The 14,966-nt window shown below is 40.2% G+C and overlaps 1 protein-coding gene across 1 annotated transcript in view; it reads right to left on the reverse strand.

Annotated features, from left to right (window-relative positions):
* Nucleotides 1–9,938: 9,938 nt before the first annotated feature.
* The window catches only part of kitlga (kit ligand a), a 10,601-nt gene continuing 5,573 nt past the window's right edge, over nucleotides 9,939–14,966 (reverse strand). Inside the window, exons 6-10 of the mRNA XM_023407022.2 lie at nucleotides 14,896–14,949; nucleotides 13,720–13,823; nucleotides 13,311–13,417; nucleotides 12,144–12,208; nucleotides 9,939–12,046 (exon numbers count right to left, since the gene is read on the reverse strand). Coding sequence (XP_023262790.1) covers nucleotides 12,187–12,208; nucleotides 13,311–13,417; nucleotides 13,720–13,823; nucleotides 14,896–14,949 — 287 coding nt within the window. The 3' untranslated portion in view covers nucleotides 9,939–12,046; nucleotides 12,144–12,186. The remainder of the gene's footprint in view (nucleotides 12,047–12,143; nucleotides 12,209–13,310; nucleotides 13,418–13,719; nucleotides 13,824–14,895; nucleotides 14,950–14,966) is intronic.

Raw genomic sequence — 14,966 nt, forward strand, 5'->3', positions numbered from 1 at the left:
TAAATGCAGGCGTCACTTTAGTCACTGTTCCTATTGAAGCAGTGGCCAGTTGAGCATCTTTGTGACTGAAGCTCCTGCCGTCTGTGCCCCAACGTTAAACCTCTTCCAAAGTCATGTAGATCTTTTCCTCTTGCAGCTATCTTGACACAAAATCGGAAGCATTTTTACACACCTGTCACAGAGCATGATGGGAGATGGGAATTGCACCTGTTAGGAAGCATGTGTTTCTCCACTAATTTATTCAGGTTTTTCCTTTCATTTGTCACCTTTTTAAACAAACATACATAATTACCTGTTTAAATGGGTGTAGAAAGAAAATGTAACAGGGAAAATGGGTTTTGTAGGAGATAATTATTTATTATTTATTTATTTATAGATATTGTTGTTTGGTCATTTGTACTATACAGGTGTATCTATAATTATTAAGTTGGAGCTGGTACCATCGAATAACAGATAACTCTCGAACTCAAGATTTACATCACAATTTGTACAGAGGGCAACAGTGTAAACTTCAAGACTTTCCCAGCCTTGAACGCAAAACAGCTGCCCATTTTAAAAGCATTGGAATTGGGCATTTTAACAAAAATGAATTATGTTTTGGAATCATCCATTGTGACTGGTCTTTTCTGACCAAACCTAGCTGTCGAGTCAAACCAGAAATGTTGTGACACTGTGGTATGGGCTTTAGGTCGCCAGGCCAGAGGGACACCTCCTAGTCAAGGTTGGGGTTGGGTCTGCAGCGGTGATGGTTAAGATCAGGGTCAGTGTCCCGGGGGATGGATGTTAAGTCAATGCAATGTCGTCCTACGTGAAGAGAAGTGAAAAAAAGAGAACATTCGTCGTCAACACGTCTCTCTCATCTGAGCCGCAAAGCCTCACCTGGGGATTACTTTGGAGTATTTTTCCAGACTGATAGGTTGTTGTTCCACCTACAACCTTTTACAGAACAGCCGACTGAAATTAAAGCTATGTAAACACGGATGTGGTAAAGATGACATTTTTGACTTTGGTGTGCTTAGAAAAAATGAAAGACCAGGTATGAACGCACTAAATTTAGTCAACAAACAAATCACTTCGTCGTGTCTAAATAGACTCGATTGGTAACGTTAGCAGAACGTTATTGAGCCTGGACATACTGCATTTTACATTCTAGACTTTAGCATATCCGAGTCAATCTGCCAGATGAAGCGCTTATCTACGGGTGTTCATTACATATTTTTTGTGCCACATCTGAGAAAGCACAGGTGTCTTTCATGTCATAAGACTAAAACAGGGAGGTAGCTTTTGTTTGCTTTTTATTGTCAGCTAGCTTTCACTATTATCATGTTTCCCCTTTGAAATCAGTCAAAAGGGGAGGACTGAATAGGGAAGCAGCGCGTTATTCAAGTCTTGATAATATGGCAACACCCATGCAACTCCTTTTGTCGATGCATGTAAAATGCCTTGGGGGAGATTTGGTTCTGGCAGAAATATTTAATCGCTTTTATATGTTTAAGGAGTGTACCGATGGGTGTTCTTTTATTTGGAGTTACTGAATGTTCAAGAGTTTTTAAGGATACAGAATAAGCTAAATGTGCGTAAAGATGCTTTTATGTATGTAAGTGTGAGTGCATGTCTTTGTAACCCTAGAATAAAGCCACAACAAAGTATACTGTACAACAGTGTGGAAGCTCCTGTGTGATTCATTTGTCCAAGTCTGATTAAAATAACAGCTCACCAGATGGTCTGATCAAACCTACGGCAGCCCTCGTGTGGGGGCGAGGCGCTGACCAATGTTCCCTTCGGAGCGGAAACACGGCTGCACAGAAACGGGATCCTCTCCAGAACATAAAAGGGCTGAAGTTAAGTGATTCATCCTCAAGTAGAGCTGAACAGGCCCTGAAAGCAGCATTCAGGAGCCACTGAGTCACACTGTGGAAGGCTGACCTTAGATCAGATGACGGGGGCTGGAGTCGTCGCGTACTCTCACTCCGCGCCGAGGTGACACCGAACAAGAGCTCTCAAGGCCCCCCTTGTCTGACCGATTCATCCACACACCTCCCCTCCCTCCTCCTCCTCCTCCCTGCGGTCGCCTCCGCCCACACAGGTGATGCATCTCTCTCTTTATCACTGTCTGTCTGTCTCTACAGTGTTTGGTTCTGTCTGCCACTCTCTCTGTGTAACCATTTCATTCACTCTGGTTACAAGCACAGAGACTCTCATTTTACACTGGTTCCTCTTCAGTATTACTTTAATTTTACTTGTAAATTTATTTATTTGTAAGGCACCATGGGATTAGGAAATAAGGCTCAAATTTTCCGATATTGATATACATGACAGGATGACATATGTTGTCAAAATCTTTATTTCTGTAAAACTGATAAAATTGAACAACCAATTTTTTGACAAGTTTCAAATTAAATCTGCGTTGAATTATAGATTCAAACAACAGCATGGAAGTTGTCACATCCAACAATTGTCTACAAGTCACAAGGAGCACAAACCGTCCACGATAGGAGCTCTAGAGCGGAAGACTGGAGCGGTGAATGACGTACACATCTGTGGTGAACACTACATGTGTGAAATGGCATTTGACCCAGGAGAAGATGCTGAAAGAGTCAAAGGTCACTGACCAGGAAAAGTTCAATGGGCCCGTCACATCAACAACAAAGGCCATTTTTGCCATTTTTCTGATGATCTGTGTCATTCAGTAAAGATACATACCAATACCAAGCGATGATTGACTAACGAAGATCATATTACCATTTAGGAATAGCAAGACTGATTAGTTCAGTGGCATCAGGCTTTCCGCCAGTGCAAACAAGCCTGGCCGCCCGCTGGGTCTAAGCCAACCCCCTGCCGGGGGTCGGCTTGGTTGGAAACCTATATATAATGGTTGGAACGCTAACACGCGACATCTGTTGGTTAAAATGTTTTGTCGACCCGCCACCGACCTGCAGGTAATATACAGAGTATGGACCTCCTACAACCTCACGTCGAATAACTCAAACTTTCACTTTAAGTCAATCAGAGCAAAGTTCTGAGGCTGCAGAGGTGACTCCAGTGGGCGCAACTTCAGCACCTGACTCTTATCGTCACATAACATGCTGATGTTCTTTTTTCTAACCAACATGCATTGTTTTATGTCCAGGATCACATGAAGTCAGAGCTGCGCTTTACGCTCGTATTATTCTGTACTGTTACTTGTGGCCACAGTGGCTGCTGACTCTATTTATGTTCAATCAGCTTACTGTCAACTACTAGGATCATCTTTTCTCTATCCCATATTTATTTGCTTGCCTCTTTGTTTTAAAAAATGTATGTAACAATATATTATGTTTAGTTTCTTTCCTACACATTTTTTATCTATCTTTCTTTGTCTTCTTGTCTTTTATCTTTTTCTCCTATAAATCACATGCCTGAAATGAAGTGATAAAGTGTCAAGTGTCTGATTTATTTATGGCAATACTGAGATACAACCCCAGCATACCAAAGGCCTATGTAAACATACTAAAAGTTGAAGGCGCAGCGGTGCCGCTGCCCCGCAAGGAGGAAGAATCAAACTGAAAAAAAACCAAAGAATTCAGACCACACCAGCAGCGACTAGATTGATTTGTTTTTATTAATAGTGTGCACAGGGGTTGTAAATCTTTTATAGACTTTTAGAGTCAGAAACATCTATGCAGGCAAGAAAAAAAATGTTAACCCTGTATGGCCAGCTGTAAACACAGCTCTTCTCTGTGTCTCTTACTGTCTGTTGCTCTTTTTGCTAACCCCCACCTCCCCCCAGAAGCTTCTATCTTTACCTGTCTCTTCCTCCTCCTCCTCCCAGGCTCCAGTGCTTCTGAGGGGGGCCTTCTCGATTTCCCTCCTGCCCAGAAAAATCAATATTGGGAGGCGGCCTGAAAGACCTTTCACAGGAGTATTACAGCACAGCCCAGCGCTCCGATAAGCCTCCTGTTACGTCCTCTCGGGACGGGGCTGGCCGAGCCTGCGCTCCCCACCTGGGGGGGAAGGCATTCTCCTCTGGCCGCAGGGAAGAGTGCCATAAAGGGCAAGACGTGTATCACAAGTCTATTGGTGTGGGCTATTAGTAACCTTAGAGCCCCTGACCTGTGACTAGGGTCCTGTGCTGATTCCCACACACACACACTTACAGACAGAGTGGGAGGGGACACGCACAAAAAGACAGTTTGTGACGTTCAAGAGCTTTGTCGTGCATTCAAGAGAGCAGATAATGCATTTTTTTTGTGTGTGTTTGTTGTGTGTGCGTGTTGTTGTTAATGTATGCGCCCACACTGGAGAATTCATAACGCCCTTTAAACTGTCTTTGCCTTAATGACTCTGTTGTTGCCTGTGCTCCAAAACACACACACATATGCACACATATATACACAAATACACACACACAAACACTGTCTCGTGCACACATTCACTCACATGCACCCGAAAAAACTCACACCCACGTACCACAAAGGCTTAATCCCAACCGCAGCGGCCCGGTTTGAATCTGACCCAAGGCCCTTTGCTGCACATCATCTTCCCTCCTGTCTCTCTCTCACTGCAACGGTCGAATTAAAGCTAAAAATTCCCCCAAAAATTATTCAAAAAAACAGAAAAACTTTTAATTTAAATCATCTTATGATTACAGACTAAACATCCTACAAAAATCAATGAAGGATTCAGTGAGATGGAATGGAGATTCACCAGCAGTGCATCTTGAGCATGTCATGTACCGCCCCCATCTGATTTTTGGCTCTTTCCTATCTCCTCTACCGGTAAGATTACCTGACATTCAACTGTGCGTCAGGTAGATAAGTTGATCCAATTCCAATTCTATTGCGTCCCACGAGAATAGATTTGGCTATCAGTAGCTTATCATTAAGTGATCAAAAAGATTTTCACTGGAAGTGGGCATGTTGAGCAAAAGTTGTCAACACAGACAGTAAGTTCACTATTGCAACACGTCTGAGCCTGTAAAACATGTTTGGATGTTTGGTATAACTAACATTAGTTTTTATGCCATAGTTAACTGTCACTTCTGTGCTGTTAAGTGGATTTTGCAAATGATAAATATGTCCCTCCACAGTCTCAGTATGATGCAGCAACAGTTGTGTCATGCTCAGCTTTCTTGAGCTCGTTAGCTTGTTAGCTAACGTGTGCTATCAGTTTGTCATGCTAGCTGATAAATAACCTGGGATAGAGTAGTTATGACCAACAGAGAAGGGGTTAGACAAAGAATATTAACTCAATCATTTAGTAGCTAGCTAAGTCCACTTGCTAGCTTTTTTCAGAGCTTTCTACTTTTATTTGCCAGAAAAAGCTAGTAAGTTGACCTTGAGTCTAGACAGTTTTTGTTAAAATACTGTTTCCATGGTCAAGAATAAATAAAGTTTAAGATTTTTTGTCAATGCACTATTTTGCATGCAACAATTCATGAATAAATAAGCAACGCTCAAAGTTTTTAAAAAAATCTTTAGTGAGTGGATATTAATTGGTTCAATCAGATATGATTGACAGCGACCAACCAACCATCATCCGATATTGATTCAGAAGTGTGTCGCATTATCTTTTTCCATCCCACCCACTTCACACATCTGTGAAGAGCGCACAGAGAAAGAAAAAAAGAAAAACAATTTACTCATGTAAAACAGCCAAAACTATTCTAACTTTGGCAGACAACTTCATGTTTATGTAGGATCCCATTAGTCGTAGTAAGAAGCTGATTGAGAAATTAAGTTTTCAGGGCCTTTAAATTCGGCTTCTCTGTGAGCTTCTTTCACATCAGCTATGACAGATGTTGACAGATACTGGGCCACATTCCCCCAAATTTGATGTAGTTCTTCAGTGGGAATACTGACCCAAATCCTTTTTTCATTAAGTATTTCTGTATTATAGTCTACATGATTACTCCAGGAACAAACATTTGAGCTGTTGTCTGAGTGGTGTGATGTTGTCTCATTGTGTTTACTATCCGTTGGCTCGTAATGTTGGCAGTAAAGGCTTTCAAGCTGTTGCTATCACTCTACAGTTGCACGCATTGTTATTTCTGGACAAGAACCCCAGTTAAATCCCTTTCCAAATGTGACTCCACTTGAACTTCTTTTTGTCAGATAGAGTTGTTTACTCTCAATTAATTTCTGAACTGTTATCTAAACCAGAATTAGTGAAGAAACACTGAAGCACATTTGTCTTCGCCTGAGACAAAGCACAACTGAAAACAAATTTTTCAAAAATAGAAAACAAAACCCTTTTTGATCACATATCCAAGTCGCATTCATGGGTACATAAGGGACTGATCCATCAAGTGCACTCGCACAAAGAGCCAGCACACTGTGGTCCAAGTTCAGCTGGCTTACAGTCACGAAAACAAAAAAAGGTCTGGTTGCTAAATGCTCTTCCTTCATCAGTTTGTGCAGCTGGGAGCCGTCTGAGGGGAAGGATGGGAAAGCGGAAGCTCCTGGCTGTGAGGTAGAAACCACGGTGGTTATGAAAGATGGTGTCGGCAGAGAGTCCTCAAGGCCATGTTTACGAAAGCCAGAGAACCACTTCTATGGAGGCTGCCTGGGGACTTAGGTCATTTCCTGCACACAAGTGATGCCCTCAATCAGCAATGAGCTATGGATATGATATGCTCCATACAATCCCCAGTATCCCTGGGGTCCTATCTACTGTGCTCGCTAACTTTGTCTCCTCAGACTCAGAGGTTTGTAAAGTGCTAATAACGTTTTCATTTTTATCAAGGGAAGGATTTTACTGAGCATGCATGTGTGTTTTTTAATGCTGCCTTGATTCATGTTCATACAACTGCTTTGACACACCTGCTGCCACCGGGACTGACTCATGACTCGTCTTTGTTCTGCCAAACATTTTTTCTCACATATTCTGGGTGATATAATCTACTGTATCATCCAGTACTTGTAATCACTCTAGACTGAGGTTGTTTTCATTTTTTTTAAATGTTTTTTTCTTTTAATCATGCTTCCTTGTTCTGTTTCATTGAAATCCTGAACTCAGACTCTTTTATCAACTTCCTCTTACAGCATCAGGGGAAAAACCTAAAGTCTACGTTCAAGGGCTTGAAGTCATAGAGCTTGATATCAGTCAGGATATGATTATTTATAGGGCTATGGAATCACTCTCAGTCATGGGAGTGCCCTTTGAACGTATCATCCATCTATTATCCTGTGAGATTTCTTAAACATGATGGAAGAGACTTTTGTGACCCTGGGAAACAGCTGAGCCTCATGTCCTCTATATACATGCTACTGGCTGAGGTCAGTTGACTTGTTTATGCCACGTCTTAAAGCACTTAAAGTCATGCTCCAGTATGCCTATGCACAGTGACACAATTGCACATTTGTTGTACAGTAAAATGTCTATGAACAATAGACTTTTCATGGCCTTCCTGTTGTTTCCTGATAGCAAAGATGAAATCATAACATTGGTCTCCATGATGTATGTCCTTGGCGTCCACAAAGCTCTTGCTAAACAGATTTTATGGAAATCCCAAACCTCTGGCCAAGCAAAACAAACATGTAAGTGCTTATGTGTGAATATTTAGCTGATGGATTTTACACAGTGTCTGTGCAAAATATACTCAAGCCATTGAAAAAAAAATCCAGTGGTAGTATCAAAATAGACATCGTAGTAGAGATTTTCTCCAAACAAAAACTTCCAGTACATCAAATCTGTTCTGTAATGGCATGAAAAATCAATGTGGCATTAAATGAATCAGTACTTGACAAACATCTATGATGAAACACTTTTTTTTTTTTTTTTACTAGATTTTATTCCAAATATGAATCTGCTCAAAATAACCAACATTTTTTGGACCATTTTGGTAATAATTGCATCCTCTGTTCTCCCATTTAATGGCTCTGAAACCTTATTGAAAACCCATTAATTTCATTGTTTTATCACGGGTACTAGCAGGTATGTAGAGGTATGCATTGGTCATACATCAAAAAATAATAACATAACATAATCTTTATAACTTTGAAATTCAGGATAGAAAAAGAACTAATGAATAAAATTTGTATTGTTCAATAAGAGCCTAATTCCAGAAAATACATCCATACAGGCCCAACAATTGAGCCTTGTGGGACACCAAAGTTGATCAATAAGTTTGCACAGAAATGGACACAGTTACTTTTTTGTCAGTCCAATACCCAAGGAACCAGTCTGGACCAGCCCTTGAAATACCAACCCATTAAAAGGTTTCCATGGTTGATCATTAACATTCCTCAAATGGGATAAATGGGTTTATAAATGAAAAGAAAGAAATACAGTATTAGACAGAGCGGTTGACAATCAAGAGGAGAGGAAGACCTATTATTCAGGAACTCCTCTAAGAGAAGTTTGGTTGGTATATTGTCAAGAGATGATGATAAACGGTTTACCATCACGCCCATGAGGTTGTTATGAAATTTATGTGAATACAATCAAAGTAATCAGGATCGTTGATGTCCTGAAGCTTTTCTAAGAACAGGTTTCACTTTAAAAGACACAAGCTTAACAAAGCCAGTCTAACTAATGAGCATAATCTACTCAGAAATGGTTTTGGTAGATAGCACAGAGGGATTTTTTTAGATAGCTATGTTTTCCCAGTTTGAAAATTGAACACAAAGACCAATTACAGCTTAGCAAGTGGGATGTTCGTCCAAACAGGTGTAGTGGGGGTTGACCACAACAAACAGCAGGCTTTGTGAGGTTTATTGTAAATGAATCAAGTAGTGAACAACTGAAATTGTTCAGTGATATGCATCTTAATAATTCTGGAATTGTAATAATTCCTTCATGGTTTGTTAAACATAAACCAAAACATTTTTGTTGGGTGCAGCTCAAGGGTAAGGGTTAGTGTTATCCCTTTCAAGGAAAAAGCTTCTCTATCCATGAAATCGTTGAAGTGATATAACAGACTGTTCACACGGGTAAATACACCAGAACTGACAGTAAAAAAGAAAAAATGTTTCAGCAATTTTACCATTCAGTATGTGTACATTTAAGCTGCTGTGTGTAATCTGTGTGTGTTTATGCTGAATGTGCTAAATGTTGCATAGAAAGAATAACATACTCAAGATCACACTAAAGCATGAGAGATGTGGAGTGGCCATACACAGAAGTACATACCCCCTCTGGTGTCCTTGCTTTAATAAAATATGGGCATGAAGTAGATATAAAGACTTATAGTTAAACCCCCCTGGGAGAGCTGGAACCTTCAAGGGAAGTGATGTGATTTACCAGATTTTTAGAAAGGACTTCTTTATTTATTTATATTTTATCAACCTGACACACAACACATCATTCTAGGCTGCTTTTTCCCAAGTTATCCTTGGAGCTCAGTGTGATAAACACTTACAATCTGACAACTTAAGAACATGAATCTACCTATAAAAAGCAGTCAAGTGGACACCTGGATAACCTTATAAAGCACATTGTTGAGGCGCACAAGCTTTTCTTGGACATACGTGTTTTGGTATCAGAGCGAAAGGTCTCTAATCTCTTATTACAGGACCTCAGTAAAAATTGCTCCTAATACTTTGATATACTTTAATTTAATAACAGTGTATATTTTAGTTATGTAATTTAGAAAGCGAGAAACAAATACCTTCAATCTAGCGCTAACATATGGCAGACATACCAAACATGACTGTTAATGTGCTTTTTTAAAAAGCAACAGTGTTTTAACTTTTCAAATTAGGACCCCACTGGTTTTACTGGTTTGCCTTTAAATGGCAGCAAACAATGCAGTTTGAAACTTGTAGATTTCTTTTCCCAGAGGCATGTGGGTAATTACTGTCAATCTTAAAGTCTTGCAGTGAAGCAATTCTGCCCAAAGCAAATGTTTTCAAAATTAGTGTGCCCTGAGTTTGATTCCCTGCTAACAGGCCCAGATTGAAAAATCACTCACAGTTGCTTGATAAAAATTCCTGCACAACAACAAAGAAACCAATAAATAACAGTTGGATACGTGTACTTTATTCATATCTCATATATGTTTGTTTACATTTATACAAAAATACAGAATACAGTAGAGTTTTCTCCCAGAATACCAACCGGGCAATAATTACATTTGCTTTTTGGCACCCAGACTTATTTCCTGCCTAGAGCCATCTGATTCACCCGCTGAAGTGGGATGGATTGGATCACTCAAGCCCGAAAGCACTGTTCAGGATGCAGCTCTGCTCACTCTCAGACCACACAAATAACCCCCACATAGGAACAGTATTTAAGGGCAGTCATTCGCTTGACTAATGCATGAAATCGCTTGGTTTGTGGCATCCATGCATCAGACATACAGACTGTTTGGTGGCTCTTGCATAGACAGGAAAATGGGAGACCATGTTATTTTTTCTTTTTTTTCTTCACAGCTTAGACCTGTTGCAGCTCATGATATTCATTGACTATGTATAAAAAGCAACTTTTGACATAGTATACCTTGTTTGTTAGTTTGTTTTGTGGCTAGACTAGCCTGTGTCTCTGTCAGAATACTGGGCACTGCACGTAAAAGTCTTCATGTAGAGAAGCAAAAAACCTAAAGATGATCGAAGATAAAGTCTCAGGTCTAAACTGCAATAGATAAAATGTTCCAATATTGTTCAAAAATGCATTTTTGAAAGGATGTAACTGGCTAAAAGCTTTAATATAACAGTACTTTAATACATCGCTAATTTCAGATATTCCTATTAAAAGTACTGTTGCTTTGGACTATATGGACACCAATGTGGTATACTTTTTCCTAACACAGATTCAGATCTAAACTGCCATAGAGAATATGGCACCGGTGATATGTCGCCATAAACGAAGTGTTCTTCAAAGATGCATTTTGGAATGAATAAAATTATCTTGCAGTTCAACACAACAAACAATACTTTACCACACCAAAGAATTCCAGCTATTGATGCTGAAAGGTACTGTTGCTCTGAACTATATGAACACCAATGTGGTATACTTTTTTTTTTTTTTTTCTCAAACACAGATTCAATTTAGCACAATATACTCTCGTCTCCTATAATAAAAATTCCCAACATATAGTCCCAAATACACATGAAACAAGCAGAGTTACCAGCTGAACTGTTTCCTAAAAAGGTTAAAAACGCTAAAATGTAACGCGTGGACAGAAATGTCACAACCACTGCAGATTGTTCCACCGATAAGTTTTCACATACTGAAGCACTGCTTTTTCCAGGAAATTGTCTTCCAAAAATCATAACTGGGCACAGGTCAAGCCGACTAAACTGTCATAGTTTTGAGTTTATTTAGAAAAAAAAAAAAAAGAAAAAAGAGAGAGAGAGAAATTGGGGATAATATCTGTTGGGTTTCTGTGGTGAGATTATTCTAATCTGCCCTGTAATGATCTCTCCACTTTCTGCTACCACACAGAAACATAGACAGGCTTTTGACATTTACACATGGAGTCAATCACACTAATCAAACAAGGCACAAAACCAAGAATGGACATGGTACAATGTAAGACCACAAACATGATAGAAATACTCAAACTACAAACAGAAACGGATGTTTGTGTCCTGCCACTTCGTCAGTGTCAGCTAGTCGCAGCAGGGCGGCCTGATGGTAAAGGTCACAGCCAGCGTGCCCTGTTCACACTCATACCTCTTTAGTGATTGTCATTAATTATCTCAATAAGTCATTCTGTTGCCTCTTTCCCCAAAGAGTTTCATGATGCAGCAAGTTTCTGATGGGACGATTCGCAGGAGCCGGAGAATGCAGTTGAGGGTGGGTGGTGGATGGATGGGTGGGGGTGCGGTACAGGGTTTGTTTTTTTTTTTCTCTCTGCCAAAAAATCTCACAGTCTTTTTTTTTTTTCAAAAGCATGGGGGTTGGTTAATGCAGTCTTACAAGAAAGGCAAAGCTTATCCATAGGGTAGCAGGCATGATTGAACCAGGAGAAATCTTGGTCATGGTAACAATCGTGAATCTGCCATTGTCAATCTGGAGAGCAGTCGAAAACAGGCCTTTCACCTCTTGAGATCTCACCATGGAATTCAGCTTCGTGTTTGTTTTTCATCACCTTTGGACACCAACAGGAGGAAAGAATAGAGCCCTGTGGAGGGAGAAGTGCGAGGAGAAGGTTTAGAGCTCAGGGACAGTAAAAAATATTTTCAGATTATTTGAATTTTCTACTATGAAAAATTTCTCACCAATTACGCTGAAGAACATTGAAGGGTAAAAGAATTACACTGTTTAAATGACGTTCAACTTGTTTCTGTAATCAAGCAGAAACAGAAGGATTAGACGCTGTCCTACAACAACAACAACAACAACAACAACAACAACAACAACAACAACAAACAAACAACTCATCCAGAGAAGAAGAAATGGCTGGTTTTGGGAGGCTTTCACATGACCAGAGTTAAGCCTCACATTCTGCACCCAGTCTTTTGGGGACCACACATTCGAAGATTATAGTTTTCAGTAATCGTGCTCCAAGAAAGTCAAACAGGCTCTGAGGTCAAACCCTTTAAACTTTTATAAACACTCACACCGTGAAAATTCTGCATTTTTCTATTCTCTGTGGCAGGAGCTTCTGTCGCTGCTGAATCCTGTTAAAAGTGGTCGTTCCGGAAAAAATGAATAGCTTTCGGCTGCATTACGCGCTTTGATGCTCATCATGTGAAAAGCAGCACACCACTCCGGAGTCGCCAGTGTTCTCTTTCACTTTGTAGGCAGCTGATTGATCAGTGAGGATGGGCTGATGTGTGAGCCGTCACGGTTTAACCTCTTGGGGTCAGAAGCCGTCGAGAGTCAATCGCATTTTCTCGCTTCGTTGCTTTGTTTGTGAACTTGCTTCATACATGTAGAGTAAAAGTTACGGCAGGGAAGAAAGAAGAGATTCAAGGGGTTCAGTTCAGCTCAGTTCAGTCCTCCTATAAGGACACAGCTTTATTGGTTGTCTGTGCAACATTCTGCAGTTAAAATTTATTGTTAGATGACAGGGCAAAGTACGCGTTTGGAGGACGTTTGGACTGGATCGATGGATCAGCAACACACATCTTTAAGCAGTTTTTGTGCCTAAACCAAACAGGACCACATCCTTAACTGTGTGTTTATTATTGTTACACAGTCAAGCTCCAAAAATTATGGATACTACACTTCCCATAATGCCCACTTCTTTCTAAAAATGCAATTAATCCTCAAGCCTCAAACTGAACAAAATCCAAGCCTGTGCCTCGTTTGGTTCAGAGAAACCCATCGAATGTGAGTGTGAACAGTGAGTTACAGCGAGGGGACTAGTTGCCTGTTTAAATTTTACACTGACTGTTAGTGAATGTGAAAGACAAAAAAAAAAAAAAACCCAACAAGCTTACTTTTCTGATGGTTCATCTACTGGAGGTGCAGTCCATTCTGTTCCTGTGAAATGTTCACCTGCTTCAGGATTCTGTTGAGTATCCTCCTCGTTCCTCCGTGACCGGACCTGCAGGGAATCACTTTTAATATGCAAGTACCAGCTGAAATCACCACACAACACAAAAACAACACAACACAACACAACACAACACAACACAACACAACTAAACGCAGATCAGATCAACATCAACACAGGCTGCACAGCATCTGCAGAAATTTCAAAGGCTGCCGCGACGCCCGTTGTAAATTCCACAGAACAAAGCGCTATCTCCCCCGACAGTAAAATAGTGCCACAAGTAAACAGGCATATCTCCGGAGCGCCTCAGGAAGTTAACACAGTTTAGTGCCAGGGGTCAAAGGTCAGCTCACCTTCCACACAAGCAGGAATACGAGGGCTAGGAGTGGAATGAAGAGTAAGGAGAGAAGGCTTCGCTCCACCACCTCGGGCAGGAATCTTGCTTCTTTATTTGGGACTAAAAAGAAAAAAAATTATATATTAGTAACAAATTATTATCATAAAAGACTTCAAATACATGTTATGTCTATTATTCCTGATTAATAATGGATTTGATAAAAAAAAAAATTAAAAGATGTTGGTGTTTTTAGTATTTGTGTCTTTGTTCATCTAACTTTTAACATCTATGTTTCAATAATTTACTTTCTCTGAGTGCGATCAAACATTTGTCGGCTGATAGCGGGTAATTAAAGACCACCATAAAAAAAGCTGTAAATTCCAGCTTGTTGTTTATTTTATCATTAAGCATTTCTTGATTATTGTTGACATTCTGCTTTTAATGCTGCACGATATACTCAATCATTCGGACGTGACACGGAACAATAAAATGCGAAGTCGCCTGCAGCTGTTGACTATAAGCATCAGAGTAAACCACTGATTTTTAAATACAAGGCATTCCAGATTAGCCTTAATGATCCCCTCTAGACATTTCTGTTTTGAATAATAATTTGTTTTTTTAGTTGTTTTTTTTTTAGTTAATTCACCTACTTAAATAAAACATTCCCATTTTTAGCAGATAAATTTGAAATCTGCCTTCCTGTGTCAAACTCTGCACAGACAAACATGCAAGAGAAGTCACAATAAGACAGGGGGAAGTTGTTGTATTAAATCAGTTATTTTCCATTTGATGAGATCAACTGCATCATGTGAGCCAACAGCAATCTGACTTCAGTGCTACTGCTGTGCCAGTTTTACAGTGTGGTACCTACACAGCGTTACTGTGTACTGTAATCTGCTACACAAGTAGTGCATCCTCTCAGTTAGAACCAAATGACTGGGACGTCCAACAACAGAAACACATAAACATTTGAAAGGGTCTCAACAAGGTGAGTAGCGTACAGACAAGACAAGACATGAGACAGGACGTGATGAGGAATTTGTCCTGCAGAGTGTCATTCATCAAGTGACCAGTTCTCCAGGGTAGCGGGCGAAAAAAAAAAAGTCTTGACACACCAGCCGGGCCGATTTCACAAACCAATCACAGAGCTGACACCTGTTTTCTCAGTAACGCTGCGGGTTTGCAAACTTACGTGGATTGCAGCCCGTCGGACAGTCTGAGCCTTTACTGCTGGACGTGGGTGATGCTGCAGGAGAAGAAAAA

This window comes from Seriola lalandi, unplaced genomic scaffold (assembly GCF_002814215.2).
Source record: "Seriola lalandi dorsalis isolate HSWRI2012SDOR001 ecotype SW California unplaced genomic scaffold, Sedor1 jcf7180002054325, whole genome shotgun sequence".
In the NCBI taxonomy this organism is placed as follows: domain Eukaryota; kingdom Metazoa; phylum Chordata; class Actinopteri; order Carangiformes; family Carangidae; genus Seriola; species Seriola lalandi.